Raw genomic sequence first — 18,299 nt, 5'->3', positions numbered from 1 at the left:
CATATTGTGCACTTGATCCAGAAAAGCTGTGACTGACAGGACAAGGAACATGAAGAACTGACATGACATGAGCTTGGGTGCTTTGAGAAGACTTGTGAACTCGACCAGAGGAGATCTTCAGCTGGACTGGAGTTAAGCTACGCACCAGTGGGGGAAAAAAAAAACAACAACAGTGAACGGGAATACCAGGAATGCAAAAGCGGCAGTAACCTGTAGAGAGAAAAAGCAAGGATCCCGACAGAAGTGGCGAAAGGGGGGAGTTGACCTCTTAACCCTACAAACAACCACCGGAGACTTGCATCATCATGGACAAAGAGACAAGCTTTATGCATGCAAACAGCTTTGCACAGGTCAGTCAGGACAAAAACTCTACATTTTTAGCCGCCTTCCCAACTAATAACTATATTTTAATTAAATCAAAAATAAACGCTGATTGTATTTATCAACACGGTGTGGTTGAACTCTGCGACCTTAAACAGATTGTGGTGAGAAGACTTGCATTTGCAAAATCAGTGACTCCTGCTGCACATCTTTATGTTATTGTTTAAAGGCTCAATTGGAAGAAAAGACATACAGTTCTTTTACATTTGATTTGTAAGAGAAACCATCGCTTTAATGTTGCTCTGGCAAACAACATTATCTTCAGATTTTGCAATATATAAATATGTATTTAAGAAAGTTTGCATTGCATGATATTACATTTTTAATCAGATCACATATTGCAGAATAGTTATGTCTTTACTTTTCAACTTGAAAGAAAAACATAGTTCTTTTATGTACGTTTTTACACAAGAAAAAGTACTTAAAACCATTTAGTAAAACCATGAGTCAACTGGTTTATCTAAAACCAGACCGACACTATCATTATGTTGCATCAAGTTGAATGGCAACTGAGATATAATATTATTTCCACAGGCTGCTATTCTGCTGTTTCAGTTACTAAATCAGGCAGGTACTAGTTAGAACAGCTGCATGAACAATTAAAACAAGTCTGAAAAGTTTTCAAAGGTTTTCTAGAAAACAGTGCGCTGAAGACAAAATGACCAGAAGGAGGTGAAAGCTGAATTATATGACGTTACATCTACAAGATAAAATACATTATGAAGTATAACATGTAAGTGGATAAATAGGTTTGGAGGCAGCATGGTGTTCGTGTACATTTATTTAAGGATTACATAATGGTAAGGGCTTAATTTCAAACGGACTCTGGACTGACAACAGGTTTCTTGGTCTATTTGCACATACAGACACACGAGCAGATGCCTGCCAACACCCAATCACACACAGAGATACACGTGCTTTCAGACTGAACAAATTTGTCAGAAAAGATTTGCAGAGTTTTCCATAAACTAACTCAATGCAGTTAAATGCAGCAAGCGCATTGAGTTTAATTGCTTTTGTCTCTTGTATTGTTTTTTGTTGCCATTTATACTAAATGTAAATTGCTTATTGTCGTCTAAAATAAATTCTTTAGTTTTTAAAATAGTGAACTGTCGCATCAACTTGTCCCTCACAGATTCCATGTGGATTCTGTTTTATCTAAACTGTCACAGGCTTTCAGCTTCAGAGTTTTTATGGCAGTTTCTCCTTTAGTTCTGAGCGGCAGACAAATACAAAGTTCCAAAGTGTAGGTCTGTAAGGAACTCACTGGCCGTCTCCTTCTTCTTAACAGCATCACGACACGGAGTTGTTCTCGAGTGAAGAAGACAGCAGTCTCTACTTCACCTACAGTGGTGGCTGCATCGAGCTGGAGGTCAACAACCTGCACTATGAGGTTACTATCGGACAGCCGCTCTGCTCACACTTATCTTTGGCTTCTTGCTGTTTTAATCTCCTCATAAATCTGCGTGCTGAATGTGTAAATATGTGTGTGTGTTGCCAGGTGGACACCGCAGCTCAGATTCCCTGGTATGAGAGGTTATCAGAATTCAAGTTACCCTGGGAGATAAAAGGAAACAAGCAGATTGCCATCAACAACCTCAGCCTCCGAGTGCGCAGTGGACAGATGTTGGCCGTCATTGGCAGCTCAGGTGAAGCACAAGCACGCTGTGAAATTTAGTATTGTTGTTTTTAATTAGGTTAATGAACTCAATGCCTCCTTGGATGGTGTCATTTGCGGCCGCTGCCTGTGGTAAAGGATCTCAAGGCTGAAGGTTTGTTCACGTGGACCAGGCAGGTCCTCAGTTTCAAACTGTAACAGACATTTTTAGCAGCAGATTTGTCATCGCTGGAAAACACGTGTAACTAAATACACTAAAACTAACTGCATTCCATTTAGGTGAGCTAGTGCTAGGATACTGTGCAGTCAGACTCTCGTGGAACTGAGCTATTATTAACGACATTCGCCTCAGATGTGTTTGTTCTGCTACATTTACATGCACGCTAATCTTCTGCTTTTATGCTGAATATGACAATATTCTGAATTCCATCCATCTGATGTAAACAGGATATCCCAAATGCAGCATTTTTGGATTAAAATGTGCAGGATATACTGATAATATTCAGATTTTGAGAGCATCTCAATTTGGGTTGTTATTGCAGTTTTGTGACACACAGTCTCTTGCCAGTTTACAATCAGTTCTGTGTGTTGAACACAAGCCAACAGTTTGCAAGACTAGAGGAGAGGTGAATGCCCAAAAGAAAAGCCCACATTTCTGGTCAGGAGGAGAAACACACCAGAAACACACCACACCCACTTCTGAACATTATGTATTAAGGGGTTGTCGGATATACTGAAAAATGGCAACGTCTACCTTTTCATGAATGTTGTGAAAAAAAAGGGAAAATCAAAGTATGCATGGCTTCATGTCAAATAGAATTTTAGTAGGAATAAAGACTTTTTTAGATAATTGGTGCAAAGACAGAAATATTTTCTGCATGTAAATGTAGTCACTGTATGCTATGAATATGGGATACATAAAACAGATTACAGAACATTAACAGTAAAGTGAGAAACTTATTTTCTTTTTTTTTTTCTTCTTAAAAACACAATAATCCTCTCCTAGGTTGTGGTAAAACGTCTTTGCTGGACATTATAACTTGCCGAGATGAAGGTGGCACAATGAAGTCTGGTCAGATTCTGATTAACGGGAAGCCCAACACACCCCAGCTGGTGAAGAAAAGCATCGCTCACGTCCGCCAAGACGACCGTCTTCTTCCTCACCTCACCGTCCGCGAGACTCTCAGCTTTGTGGCCAAGCTGAGGCTCCCCACTCACTTCACACAGGCTCAGAGGGACCAGAGGGTAAGATTAGAACTGATCAATTAACAGAACTCAAACTCTTTCCAAACAGGAATAGTATATACACAGCACAGCAGTGTTATAACCCAAGGTGTGTTCAAACAAAATAAACACTCCTCTTCTTTTTTGGGAGGAAAAGTTCCGGTTTGTCTGCTTTGAAATACAAACACTGACCACATACTGAAACAATATGTGGTCAGTCATGTGCAAAAGGTGTCCCACAAGGCTCAGTTCTAGGGCCTGTACTTTTTCCTCTATTCATTACCGATACTGTCTCTGTATTATAATGTAGTATGCACCTCTATGCTGATGACACCATATTGTACTGTAATGCAGATAATGTACATTCTGCTGTCAAAGCCCTTCAGCACTACTGAGTTACAAGTTGTACCTAATGAGCATAAATAAGTTCTTCATACAGAGAAAAAGTTCTATCATTTCTACTCTGAAAGGTGTAAATATAGAAAGAATTATAGAATACAAATATCTGGAAATCTGGTTCGAGGAGAAGCTGCATTTAAATATTGTGTCCAAACTGATGACTAATCTACATTAAATATATATATATATTACAGGAATAAATTATGTTTCCCTCTGCATTCTAGAATCAATATATTTTTTTAATCAATACTAGATTATGGTGACATTTTATACATCCATGCTCTGTTTATCACTCGGTATTATGATTTATGATGGTGGTTGCTATAATACTCAATATCGTGAGTTTCATACTCAGGTTGCATGGCCCTCCCTTCATAGGTGCTGGGTTTTATTTATTTATGAGACTCTTCCTGCTTTTTTACCCTCTTGCATTACCTTATTACTGTATTTTAATGTGACCACTACAGAACATTGAGATCACACTTGCAGGTACCTGTTGTTTTTACTACATTTGGAAAATCTAGTTTTACCCCCTGTGCGCCTGCAACCTGCAATAACCTGCAGAAAAGCTTAACTCACTTTTATTCTGAAGACAATTTAGGGTTTTAATGTCATGTGTTTTTTACTTTAAGCTGTTCTTGTTTTGGTTTATTTATTTGTTTTAAAACTTAAATGCTCAAGATAGTTTTTCATTTTGATTTTGCTTCTTTTTTTTTAACACAGCTGTATTGTGAAGGAGGCCTCCATATCAAAATGTACTTCAAGTTTAAGAAAAGTCTGAATAAAAACAGTGAATGAATCTATCATATTTTGCTTACAGTAGACTCTGCAGCTGAACCAATTACTATATGTTAAATGATGAGTAACTGTTGATGGTATTCCAAACCGTCTTTGTCGCAGGTGGATGATGTTATTGCCGAGCTGCGGCTGCGACAGTGTGCTCACACCAGGGTGGGAAACGACTACGTGAGGGGTGTTTCTGGAGGCGAGAGGAGGAGAGTCAGTATAGCGGTCCAACTTCTCTGGAACCCTGGTGAGAGAAATGAAAAGAAAGACACGACTTATTACAAGGCCCAGATTATGTTTTTTGAGTTTTTCTGTTTCCTTGAGTGAGTTATAGATTGTTTTTATGAAGTGTTTCACTAAAACTTTTGCAATTCAGAAGCATCTACAAATTTCTCAGCTCTTATTTAATGTGGGCCCACTCTTTAACCTGTCTGTCTGGATCATATCTGCATCACCACAACCCCCTATTCAAAAGTGGATCAACAAAATTAGGGCAGATGAGGACAATTAGCAGCCAGCTGATAAAGAGATGTCTTTTTTTTTTAATCAGTTGTTGAACTGGTTTTCACCTTTCAGGTATTTTGATCCTGGATGAGCCCACTTCAGGTTTGGACAGCTTCACAGCCCACAACCTGGTCATCACACTGTCCCGCCTCGCCCGGGGAAACCGTCTGGTCCTGCTGTCGGTCCACCAGCCTCGATCAGACATCTTCCAGCTCTTCGACCTCGTCGTCCTGCTGTCGTCAGGTTCAGCTGTGTACTGTGGTGCAGCTCGTGACATGGTGCCTTACTTCACTGCTCTGGGATACCCCTGCCCACGATACTGCAACCCCTCTGACTTCTATGGTTAGTGTGTATATTAAAACTTTAGGAAATTTAGGACCAATAAAGAAACTCTAATGTGTGAAAATCCTGAAAATGTTATTGCCACTGCAGCCTTTTCCTTCATGTCCTCTCCAGAAACATCCAGTGTGTCAGAAGTCTTCATTCATCTAAACCTGTACATTTTCAAGCCTGTTTTTGTTGCTGTGTGTGTCCAGTTGATCTGATCAGTATAGACCGCCGCTGTCCAGAGCGAGAGGCTGAGTGTTTGGAGCGGGCGCGAGTTCTGGCTGAGCATTTCATGGAGAAAGTCCGTGATACTGACGACCACATGTGGAAATCAGCTGGGACCAGTGCAGCACTAACACAAACTGACAGGTAGCCACGTGTTTGTGTACTTACGTTTGGACTCTACTATCCTCTTTTTTCCCAAAGCTAAAACAATCGGTTGATTAATCAATCAGTCAAAAATGCTGGAAAATGAATCAAATTTTCTGATATTTTGATGATTGAGTAACAATTTTAGCATTTGTTTATTTTGCTGCTTTTCTTTGTCATGGGCTGGTGCTTGAACAAATTAGCAAGCTGAATATGTTTCTATGAGCTTTAGGTTATTACAACAATATATTTTTCACTATTTTCTGTTTTTTTTTTTGTAGAGAAAAGAATGAGCAAAGAATTCTCAAAAAAAAAAAAAGACAGATTAAGGAATCATCAAAATGAATTTTGTCACTTTTCTGTTTCTCCTTTCATTTTGTCTCTGTGTCATGATCTCACTTCATCAAAATCATCTTCAAAAATGTTTCCAAAACATTGTTCTTCAGTGTCCAAAATGGCTATTTATTAAAAAAAAAAAGTAAGACTTTTTTTAGAGGCTTAAGAGTTTGTTGTTAATTTTTAACTGTGGACAGAACCCAGACTAAATCATCCATTACTCTCTGCAGCACGGTGACAGGAGAGAATGTAATCACTATATCCAGGGAACAAAACAAACTGCCTGGTGGACTGCACCAGTTTACCGTCCTCATCAGGTCAGAACACACATACAGATGGTATTATAGCACTCAAAGGGATGAACACTGAACTCGACTTTCTTCTCCTTCAGGCGTCACATGTATAATGACTTCAGAGACCTGGTCACCTTATTGGTCCACGGCTTCGAGGCCCTCCTCATGTCACTGCTGGTCGGTTGTCTCTACTACGGGGCAGGAGAGGATCGCCTGACCGTCCAGGACACGGTGGCCCTCCTTTACATGATCGGAGCTCTCACCCCATTCGCTGTGGTGCTGGACGTCATAGCTAAATGTGAGTAATTAAAGCCATCCAGCAGAGTTAAAGTCAGTCAAGTAGGTAATGCATTTCACATTCTGACATCGGTGACTTCAAGTGTAGTTGGAGGCAATAATCAGTCTGAGCGTCAACGTATATATAAATAAAACTGTTGGAAAAAAAGTGATGTTAGAAAGTTTTTCTCACTTGTTGTTGAGACAGTGTTAAAGACGACTTTGGTTAAAATGTTTTTTGATTCCAAAATGTCTATAATTTACAAAACCCTTCAATACATTTCACCACAAGATATACAATATCCAATGCTAATATTTTCCTTAAACTCTGTCTTTCCACAATTTCTGCATACACTGTATATGACACATGAAGCGTGGACAACGATTGTGATTGTGTACTATGAAATTATAACCATCATTTAAACGTGGGTCGGTGCAGCTGCCTCGTAATATTTCTTATCAGTAAGTTTATTGCTCCATATCTTGCCTTTTAAAGATATTATCCTCATCCCAATTACTATAATCACCTCCCTGACCAAACACTGTCAATAAAACCGTAATAAATCCGACCTTGTGAAAACTATATCGGCCACTCTGAATGAAAGCGAAGTGTTCATTGAGAATTACAAAATCTGTTGGCAGCATTGGATAAGCTTTTTGAATTATTTCATCATAGAGCCAAACACTTTGTATATCTGACTATTCTTAGTGATTGAAATAACTGAGAGCAGAAGAGTCTCAGCTGAAAATTGCACTCATTGTGTTAAACTTTTACCAACCACAGTTTTTTTTGCTTGAGTATTTTTTCTGTAGTTATGAAGCATGTCAGCACATAGGAGATATGCTACTACTTTCACTGATTCATATACTGTATACAGACAAACCAAAACAGATTAAGACAATGAAAAATACACAAAAACAAAGAAAAGGGTCAGTTTTCTGTGTTGTTAAAAACAAAAGAGAAATGTTCAACAGTAACCAAGAATCATTGAAAGTTGTGTCCGCTGCATTTTCAGTCTAAAGAGTGCATTGAATAAACAAAGAAAAACTGTAACAAGAGAAACCAGGAGGAGGGAAGATGGTTCAGAACAGTGTGACAAAGCTATCAGTTATTAAGTCTGTGGGAGATACTAAGTCACAGAGTTCTTGGACCTTGAGTTAAATCCCGTTCGGTCGCAACGTTTGCAGAGATAGCAGAGTCTGGCCAGCAGCCACTAAAAAGTCAAGTTCAAGTTAGGTCACGGTCAGATGATAACGAAAGTTATAAAATTGATTCCAAGTTAATTTATGACTCGAAATTAAATACTGTAACATTGACTGGCCAAAGATAAGAGAAAATCCTACGTCTTTATTTCATAATCACAACACATGCCTGTGAAGCTGGAGAGCGTCCGTATACATGTGTACATTATCCTTTATAACTATTCAGTCAAAGAGATTTTAATTTAAAAAAAAACTTAGAAAGAGAGAGAGGAAGAATGATCAGAGTATGTAGCGGCAATGAGTCTGTGTTACTTAATTTAACAGCAGTCTGTGAACGTTCCTGTTATTTCTGACTGTCTGTTATGTCGAGTAAATAAAACTTCAATTAGCAAAACATTGAAGTGCAGTTTTCCTTCTCAGTTTTTATCATTTCGATGCCTGTGATTTTCCTTTGGGGTGAGCTGAAACCTCTTTGCAGGGTGTCAAAAAATCATTGAAAAACCCCTAAATAAGAGTTTGCATATAAATAGAAATGGGAAAAAATACAGTTGTGGGGCAGGGACACCAGAGGTTGTAGCTGCTGTATGCACTGTGAACTGTGTGTCACCAGACTGACTTCATGTTTCCTGCAGGTCACACGGAGAGAGCCATGCTCTACCACGAACTGGAGGATGGCATGTACTCTGTCACCTCCTACTTCTTCGCCAAGGTAAACCGCAGTGATTAAACTGCATTTCCAGTAGGGGTCAGTCTTGCTCCATGCTGGAGTCACACCTCAGCATAATGTACCTCCCTGATGTTCTTCAGTACTGTAGTTTGAAATATGAGGTACTACATGTGCCTGCAGAAAATCACTCAAAACAGTTTCTGTATTTCTGTGTATTTAAATGTGTTTTTCCACTCTCAGGTCTTGGGGGAGCTACCAGAGCACTGTGTGTTCACTTTGGTCTACGGTCTGCCCATCTATTGGCTGGCGGGGCTCAACGAGGCTCCGGACCGCTTCCTGCTCAACTTCTTGCTGGTTTGGCTGATGGTTTACTGCAGCCGAGCCATGGCCCTGTTTGTAGCCGCTTCACTGCCCACCCTGCAGACCTCCGCCTTCATGGGCAACGCTGTGTTCACTGTCTTCTATCTGACTGGAGGTTTTGTCATCAGCTTGGAGAATATGTGGCTTGGTGAGGAGGCACATTATTTGTCCCCAGTTCAAATTTGTGTCTGGAGCCTGAGGAATATGTGTGAAGATAGAGACAGAACAAGACGCCTGTCAGTACGTGATGTTTGTGCCTGTTTCTGACTCCCCAGTGGCCTCGTGGCTCTCTTACGTCTCCTTCATGCGTTGGGGTTTTGAGGGGATGCTGCAGGTGCAGTTCAGAGGCAACATGTACCCCGTCTCCATTGGAAACTTCACCTTCAACGTCGACGGAATATATGTGAGTTAAAAACACTGATGTCAACTTCAAGTACAATCTAACTCGAGTATAATTTACAAAAAATGTATAGAAGAGATAAATCCCAACACTGTTTGGTAGTCATCTTAACAACAATTTTTCCATTTATCTACAAATATAATATGTTATAGGTAAAATATTAAAGATGTGAAGTCGTCAAACTACCACTGTGATGACGCAGCAACACGCTCAGCATCTGTCTCATTCTGTATGTCTGCAGGTGGTGGAGGCCATGAGCATGAACCAGTATCCTCTGTACTCGTGCTATCTGGTCCTGCTGGCGGTCTGTCTGAGCTTCATGGTGCTCTACTTTCTGTCCCTGAAATTCATCAAACAGAAGTCCAGTCAAGACTGGTAAACAAAATCAGTCCAACTTCAGCAATCAGAACAAGCACCGTCTTCAATGACACAAATCATTCAGGACAGAGTTTCGCTGTTTTTGCAGAAGTGGAAGGAAGTAATTCAGTTTCAAGTTCGACTGGTTCGAGCTTTTGATTGTCAATTTTATTGTTCTTATTTTCATGTTTGACTGTGGAAGAAGTTCTTAATTTAGAGGAATAAATGTAAATATGTATATTGTGCTTTTAGAATATTTACATTTTATTATAATTTCAACATTAAAAACTCTCTTTTAAATAGTAGAAACGTGTAAAATAACAACCCAGGCATCTCAGTATTATAAAATAATTGAGAAAAATACAGTAATTCCTGTCATGTTTCACTTGTCTATGCAATCTCAACATGAACCCAGCCTTTAGAGTTTAAAAATGGCAAAAAATTTGAATTTGTGTGAGAAAATCAGCTGTTCTCACGTTGCGCTGCAGTGCTGCTGTCTGCTGCTGGATGGCAGCAGAGCACTGCCTCAACATGGAAATTAAACCGATGGAAATGTTTCTCTCCCTCTCCTCTCTGTCATGGCAAATGATTAGAGCGCTACTTTGGCAGATATCCATCTGCAGCTTCTGCTTGTTCCATTTTCAATCTACTTTTTTTTTTTTTCTCCCACAGCTTTATCTCTTCTTTTTTTTGTATATGTAAGGTTATTAAGCTTACTGTAACAATTGTGTGTGCCAGTATAGGGAGCAATGAGAAAAAAATCCTAGTGGAGATTTAGTAAGTCACACTCAGAAAAAAAAAAAAAAGACCTTGTACTTCTTATGTCCTCATAGATTGATGGTTATGTAAGCTGTGTGTTTTTGCACTGGTGCAAAAGCCTGCTAAATATTTTACCAACAGTAAAGTATTAAATCAAATTGCCTCACTTGTTTATTTTTGTCATCACTGGTTTTGTTATTCAGTTATACATTGTACAGCTATTTTGGCAACACACACTCCTTTGTATTGGTTCTTAATGTGAAATCATTAATAGAAATGAGGTATATAAAACGCTAAAATGATAAGTTAAAAAGTTTGTCTTGGAAAAAGCTAAAAAAAAAAAAAATGCAGGTTTGAAACAAACTTTGGGGGAAAAACAAGCCCTGGCTCATAACACAACTTCCTCTAGACCTTGTTACTTTTTCTGTGTCTTAATTTGGATCCAAAATGAGCTCCTCTGACGTCAAGCAGCCCACAATCTTCTTGGGAAGCGACCAGTTTGTGTTATCTAAGGCCCGGCTCGGTTGGGGCCAGCGACTTGCATTACATGAAACAGGAGTATCTGAGGTCAGTACTGGAGAGTGAAAGGAGTTCGATGCCAAGCTGAAGAAGGCTGCAGACGGTTAGACAGCATAAAATGGTCTGTCATGCAAAATCAGAGCCGAATCAAACGGGTCCCAATAGTCGTTTGCATTTATTTTGTATATGCAGTGAACATGTAGATGCTTTCTGAACAGAGCGAGCTTTAGTCTAGTCAAAAGTGGAAAGTGAAGAGCAACATGTCTGCAGGTTCTGCCATCCAACCGATAATCTTAAACGCTTCCTTAGAAGGCAACTGGACTTCTTTTTGGAAATCTAAAAAGAAGTCTGGTTGCCTTCTTCTGAAGCACTTAGGAGAGTAAGGAGGTGTTTTCCTGTGTCTAGTTGTTTTAAAAAAGGCGTTTGAATTTAGCACAGTTTTTTTTTTCCCACACTTCCAATTAAATTAGATTCAACTTTATTGCCATTACAAAGATAACAAATGCGGTTCAGCTTCTAATCAGAAGTACAACAGAAGCAGTAAAGTGCTTCAAATAAAGTGTAGAGAGGGTGAGGCTGTGTTCAAACCATTCCACCCATATAGTTCATTCTAACTATAAAAATATAAAAGCTGTAGATAACAATATAAAGAGAGATGGATGTACATGTACAGGTAGGGAATAATGGCTTTGTGAACTGAATGAATATTGTAGTTTAATGCAGTAAATTTAATTTTGAATACCCCAGAAACTCTGCTGCAACTTAATTTACTTTCAATTTAAATTGAACGCAGTGCTGTTGAACATGGGCAGATTTTTATGAATATATTCTATATGACAAACGAACATTGTTCAAGTGGAGCGTGCATGTGTCCATAATAATAATAAAAATAAATACCCCCAGTCTATGTTAATACCAGATATAAATGGGTTCACGTCGTTAGTGTGGCGCCGGGACTTCTTCCCACCACTAGAGGCAGCAGCGACACGGAGCTGCACTCAGCGAGGAAGAAGTTCGGCGCCATCTTGGAGTTTGTGCAGTTTGATGTCTTGTCTCCGTTAGAAGTCTGCTCACCTGACACGCAGGTGTTTTTCACTCAAGGAATTGCAAAGAAAACTGCCGACCAAACGGGGAAATTTTTTTTTAAAAATTTTTCTGAAGCTAATTTTAAAAATGTCTGAGTAACAGACGTAAGATAAACTATATTTGTTAGCCGTGCTGAAGCTTAAAAGTCTTTAGCTTCTTTTAGCTAGCTTAGCTAATTGACACAGCAGCGTGTAATTTACCACAAGTTCAGTTTAAGTATTAAGTTTAATTAAGTTAATCATCAGTTAAACATTTTAAGCAAGTTCCTAGCTTAAAGTCACCAAAAAACATGTATTAATAATAACTTTACATGTAATAGTGCATGTAAATAAATGAAAAAAGTGACAAAAACTACATAAAACTTGATAATAAACACGTGGGACAACCATATAAACAGAATAACTGATGTTAACTATGTTGGCTAGATTAAAAAATATAAATAAATACAAGTAAAATCACAGACAGGCTATAAATTAAAGGAAAAAACTAAGTGTCTTAGTATTGGCCCAACGCACGTGGCAGGAATTTTTTCATCGTCCCTTGCTTTTGATTTTCTCTGGATCTCTGCTGCAGGGATGAAACACCATGATCTTAGAAGATACTCCTCATGGGGTGTTTTGATGATGGCAGAGAGCTCTGGCTTACAAATCCGTCTTGGTTGACATCAGGTGACTGGGAAAGCCATAGCATATGTTCCTTATTCTCATCAAACCATTCAGTGGCCCAATCCCAGTCTCCACACTGGAAGGCCTTATGGTTGTCCCTTTGTCGAGTGCATGAAGGCTCAGTTATGAACTTACCAACCTATGTGCCTTTTCTGAGTCCAGCTGTCTACAGGTTTATCAAAGAAACTTCACAAAATGTGCACAAACCAAGTATGTATGGTCAGGGTTTTTCCTGCATGGAGGATTTTTTGATTCCCCCTAAAGGGATTGTTGTTAGGGTTTAAAAATATAAACATTAGTGGAAAGTTTTGTTCAAAGGATAGTACTTAGTGAAGGTGTTAACTTCAGAGAATGATTAAACGATTCATAGTATTATTGATCATTTAGATGGAGAACTAAATTGAGCGATTATTTAAGGACGTGCGTCACTCTTTGAGAATTTCCAGAGACAAGAGTCGACTGACATTATTCTAATGACTATTATTGTTATTACAGGGTGGCAGGCCTTTGGTTGTGCCACACTCTAAGCAGATGCACCGCTACCACAGCTCCTTTTAAACTATTTCAAAACAAGTGAAACTTTAGATGTCGGGCAGGTTACAACCTGAGCCGGTTGTCTTCAGGTGTTGAAGGACACAGATTTCACTTTCCTCTAAAATGGACTCAGAAATGTTTTAAATCTCTAAAAAACAATGTACAAATATGTTAGATAATTTTTCTATCATATTATTTACAGTAACTTAACCTAAAATGTTTGTGTAGATGGTTTAGGCAATAGCTGACTGAACTCTGGAGCTGCAATGATTGACAACTTTTAAATTAGTTGCCAACTACTTTGATAACTGATTCATCGATTTTCAGTCATTTTTCAAGAAAAATTGCCTCAAACCAGCTTCTTAAATTTGATTATTGTCAGGTGTCTTTACTCCTCTACAACAGTAAACTGAATGTCTTTGGGTAGAGGATAAAACAAGATATTTTCATCTTAGGCTTCGGGCTTTTTTTTCTTACGTTGTTTAGAGCCAATAAATAATTCATTATTGGAGAAAATATTCAACAGATAATTTGACAATGAAAACAATTGTTAGATGGAGTCATACTGAACTGGAAAACCCAGATTCATTATTTATAATGAATCAATCCATCTGTGTTTTTGTCTTCGGCTCATCCAGGTCCAATAGGTCGGTTATGTTAATACAGATTGTCATATACTGCTAGAATGTACCTACAAATGTGCTATATTAATAAATAATGTACTTGGTAATTAGAGTTACTGTAAGTGCCTGAAAGCAGTGAATGAAAAGCTAGACTGACATGTTTCATATTTTTACTGTTACGGCTGTAAAACAGGTAAAACATTAAACTACGCATTGTTGAAATGTTTTAATGTGTTCAGGAACATGTCGGGAGTATTTTAAAATGTGCTCAATAGATAGTAGAAACCGTTCAAACCACACACACACACAGAGAATATGACTTCCTACCATCATTTATTAGCATAAATACTTCTGTACATTCACACATTTTCTTCATCATCATCATCATCATCATCATCACCATCGTGGACAGAATCTTAGTATCCAACCTTTACGACACAATGCTCAACATTTCAACTTAAACAACTAAAGTAAAAAAGAAAACGATAAAAGGAAGAAAACAGTGGGATTTGCAACGAGGTATGAGGAGGGGTTGATGAATATTTATTCCTCTGCTGTCGCCTGGGCTTTGGCTCTGCTCTCTCTCAGCTTGTTTGCATAAAACTTAAAGGACTCCTGTAAAGGGAGAGAAAAAGAGAGACGATTCAGCATTAAACGTAGTCCAAACAAACCGGCTCACCTGCGAGGCTGTAAGGAGTGCACGTTTCCGTCTCGCCTCTTTTCAAAAGTAAGCAGCGCTGGAGCCCTCCTGGGTCTGTCTAAATAGTCTCCAGTCTCCAACCAGGTTGTCTCGTTTCATCTTTAAATCCCCATTAATACACAAATAAGGGATTTGTACCACATTCCCCAAACACACACTTCCGTCCTTTGCCTCTGTTCCTGGCTAATTAATCAGTGTTTTGATCCAGACAAAGTGTTGTGGTGGGTGTTTTTGGGGGGAGAAGGTGAGAGCTTTTCTGCAGATTACATTAGCTCCCTACAATGTATGCTTGCTTATTAATCTAGTAATTAATGCCGATGAATAGATGCGAAGGAGGGAGAGATCCTGGCACGGCTTTCAAACGGTTTCAAAGGGTCACTTCGCCCAAATTACAAAAACAGATTTTCTCACTAGATTTGTCCAGCCGCTGTTTCACTTGTTCAGGTTCTGACAAAGCTCAGCGCAATTACACATTTTAAACAACGCGACGTTTGTTTCCAGAAACGCTGACGCGCTGCTGCGGGGGGAAACGTTTTTCTTCAACGGAGCAGCAAATTGTGCACAAATGGAGAACAAGCAAGTGAGGTGGGTTTGGAACTATTTGAAGAAACTTCAGAATCCCATGACTGTTCACCTTTCCCTCTCCTTGCAACTCTTCTTCTCCGCACTGCTTATAAAAACCCAGCAATCACTTAACTACCCTGACATTTGGTAAATAATGCAGGAGCTTCTCTACCTTCATCCCTCTTTCTCCTTCTATCTTTGTACTGCAGGTGAGTGATGTGAAGGTAAGAGTCGGGCTTCGGTCCACACCTGCCTCGAGGGGACAGCACATCAGAGTGCTGCGGCTAAGAGGCCTCTGTGTGTGCATATATATGTGTGTGTGTGTGTCATCAGCCAGAAATAGAGGCTACATCAGCTTACAAAGTGTTCAATGTGCTGAAATGCTCAAAAACACTATGAGCCAGAAAAGCAGAGTGGGGCTATTGCAGTGACACCATCTCGCTTACATCGTATATGTACTCTGTGACCGTGGGGCGTAATTTCTGACACACACACAAAGTAACAACCACAGGAGGCTAGCTGCAGGCCTGTGCATGCTGAACTACTCTAAGCGGGCAGACTGCTCCTTCACATTACTACGACCGCAACACACACACAGTGGCACATATTAGGACACAACCCGGACAAGTGCCAGCACCGGTTAGGAGCTGCGGAGCCTTTGTGTGTATTTGCACAGATTTGTTTGTAATATGTTGCTCATGTGTGCGTTGTCGTATCAATAAGGTGTGTGTATGTTTATGTAATCCAATGTGTGCAAGCGTAGCGCCGTGAGAAGCATCATTTAATAACATCGAGTGACATCATATCATAATGTCTAAATCCTGTCATGTCACCATTTTATCAAAGTCAGACGCCTGATTTACTGATAGCAGGAGCACTGTAGTCCAAACAGTTGATAATGGTGTGTAGAACAGTGGGGAGCATAAATATATTTGGCTGGACGTCCTCTTCCCAACCTGCAGGTCGTGTCAAAGGTGTAGTCAGGATTCATGTGATGTTAAGTCCACAAGAGTCTGCATGTAGATTTCTGTGAACGTCTGTTTACAGCCAAATTCTAACTGTGTGGCAACCACGCTGCAACGGCATTAATGGACATGCTCGGCAGTAACGCACACTCAGAATCTGTAGACATAGATCTACCACACATGTATAGTAGTGGTATAATAAGGACCACATGCCCGTGGTGTCTGTAGCTGTACTCCACAACGGAGTACCATCTTAAATTCGAGGGGTCACAAGAGGGGAGAAAAACCTCTTCTACTGCGCATGTGTGAGTCCTCCTAGAAAGTATTATAACATCAACGGCTACGCATCTGTGGGGTTTGCAGCTGAACAAATCAAGTGATTTGCAGGTTAAAACTTCCAGTGTGTGAGCCAGTGAGGATGGCTGCTGTGGGAAGGTCCACAGAGTTACACAGGAAAGCGTCCATGTTGCTCACTTTGACCATCGTCGTACTGCGAGCCTGAGCTTTTAAAACGCACGCTGACTTTGCGTTGCACATCTAGAAAATTGTCTGACTTACAAGGAACTGAATCAAAGCAGCAGACCCAAAGACACAGACGTCTTTTTTGCTCCTACATTACCCACAATGCAAATCAACCACCAACAGTTCAGTCAGAGATTTCAGTGTGCATCCTTTTGTTCCTCTGAAATGCCAGATTTTTTTTCTCCCATTTTCCAACTTGACGCGACATCTCATGAGGCAGTTAATCAAGTTTTTTGCTGAACTTTTTTCCACATATTCATGTGTTCTAACCTTTTCTAACTGACCCCTTTAAGTGCACATCATAAACATCCATCCATTTTCTATACACCGCTTAATCCTCATTAGGGTCGCGGGGGGGCTGGAACCTATCCCAGCCGACTTAGGGCGAAGGCAGGGGACACCTGGACAGGTCGCCAGTCCATCGCAGGGCCACACTTAGAGACAGACAACCAAGCACACTCACAGTCACACAATTTAGAATCACCAATTAACCTCAACATGTTTTTGGATTGTGTGGGAGGAAGCCGGAGAACCCGGAGAGAACCCACGCTGCACGGGGAGAACATGCAAACTCCATGCAGAAAGATTCCGGTGCCCCCACCGGGACGCGAACCGGCAACCTTCTTGCTGCGAGGCAACAGTGCTACCAACTGCGCCACCTTGCAGCCCCACATCATAAACATGCTTTTTATAACAAGGATACAGCATCTTTTCCCTGCTATTCTGAGGAATCAACCTCAAAACATTACAGGTACACATTGCTCGTGTAATTAAAGGGATGACCTGTAGTTTGGTTCTTTTGATCACACATTTTCAAATACTGGACCCGGTCGAGTTTGTAGCTGAGTGATTATATAGACCATCTCCTCTGTGTGTGTTTGTGAGACTCACGGGGGGCTCAATGAAGGGCGGTGTCTCTCCTGCGTTACGGTAAAGCGCAGCCAGCCGTTTGAGGAACAGCTCGTCTGCAGCTATCCCCTCCTCCATCATCTCCTTATACAAAGCCTTGGCTGACGTGAAGTCCTTATCCAAGTCTGCCAGATGAGAGGAGGAGAGAGAGACAGAGAGACATAGTCAACACATGAGACACAAAACATGTCAAATTCTTATTTGGATGGAGATACTTAGAGGAAAACTGACAGTGTGAGCACGAGACAGAAACATGTGGTGGTGGGAGAATAATGTCAGCTTCCACTGAGGTCAAGTTATTGGTGCTATGAAATTCTATTTTAATGCAGCTGCTCATTGGCTAGTCTTTGTATTTACCCAGTCCTTTGACAGAATAATAATTCATTTTTAGCACGTCTGAAATGCTGCTGGTTGCATGTTTACTAAGCCGGTAGAGAAGCAGAACCTTTTCTAAACTGGATCTTATCTTTCAAAATGTGACGTAATGATGAAACGCAGGAGGAAAAATAGGCAAAGATTCACTTCACAGTTACTGGAAAGAAATAATCTTTTATATACATTTTAAAAAATCTGATTATTACAAAATTCTAAAGCTGCCGTCTGTATCTTTCTATCTCTTCAGAACCGAAAATGATTTTATGTTCGTGTCACAGTAATCTGTAAACCCACAACAGCATGAATGTGTTTGGTTGTAAGTATCAAAAGAGATAAAAGTAGAAAGTCAAGTCACTACTGCCAAAAAAAAAAGAGGCAAGAGACAAGAGAGCCCCTCGAAGAGGAATAAAAAAAAAAGAGAAAAACTACATAGATGCGGCAGAGAACAGAAGCGAGCAGAGAATCGCTAATTGCTTCCCCTATGGCTGCCTTGACCGACCAGCGAGCTAATGCTAATTAAATAGTCATGTCTTCTCATCTCTGGTGTGACAAGGTACGAGAGAGGGAGGACGGGAGGG

General features: G+C 40.0%; 2 protein-coding genes across 2 annotated transcripts in view; one reads left to right on the top strand and one right to left on the bottom strand.

The window, feature by feature from the left end:
• Positions 1-305: 305 nt before the first annotated feature.
• On the top strand, positions 306-10,417 carry abcg8 (ATP-binding cassette, sub-family G (WHITE), member 8). Its single transcript, XM_008298080.1, is given in 13 exon segments — positions 306-350; positions 1,673-1,774; positions 1,883-2,030; positions 3,006-3,244; positions 4,523-4,655; positions 4,985-5,254; positions 5,449-5,616; positions 6,186-6,261; positions 6,336-6,535; positions 8,349-8,425; positions 8,624-8,891; positions 9,019-9,146; positions 9,385-10,417. Coding segments are annotated over 13 exon segments (1,992 nt in total). The 3' UTR covers positions 9,523-10,417.
• A 3,583-nt stretch (positions 10,418-14,000) lies between these two features.
• lrpprc (leucine-rich pentatricopeptide repeat containing) overlaps positions 14,001-18,299 on the bottom strand; it is a 79,261-nt gene continuing 74,962 nt past the window's right edge. The window contains exons 37-38 of the mRNA XM_008298079.1: positions 17,329-17,471; positions 14,001-14,301 (exon numbers count right to left, since the gene is read on the bottom strand). Of these exons, the coding sequence (XP_008296301.1) occupies positions 14,230-14,301; positions 17,329-17,471 (215 nt within the window). The 3' untranslated portion in view covers positions 14,001-14,229. The remainder of the gene's footprint in view (positions 14,302-17,328; positions 17,472-18,299) is intronic.

The sequence above is a fragment of the Stegastes partitus genome, unplaced genomic scaffold, assembly GCF_000690725.1.
Source record: "Stegastes partitus isolate 25-593 unplaced genomic scaffold, Stegastes_partitus-1.0.2 Scaffold1278, whole genome shotgun sequence".
In the NCBI taxonomy this organism is placed as follows: domain Eukaryota; kingdom Metazoa; phylum Chordata; class Actinopteri; family Pomacentridae; genus Stegastes; species Stegastes partitus.
This window is presented reverse-complemented; position numbering and strand designations above follow the sequence as displayed.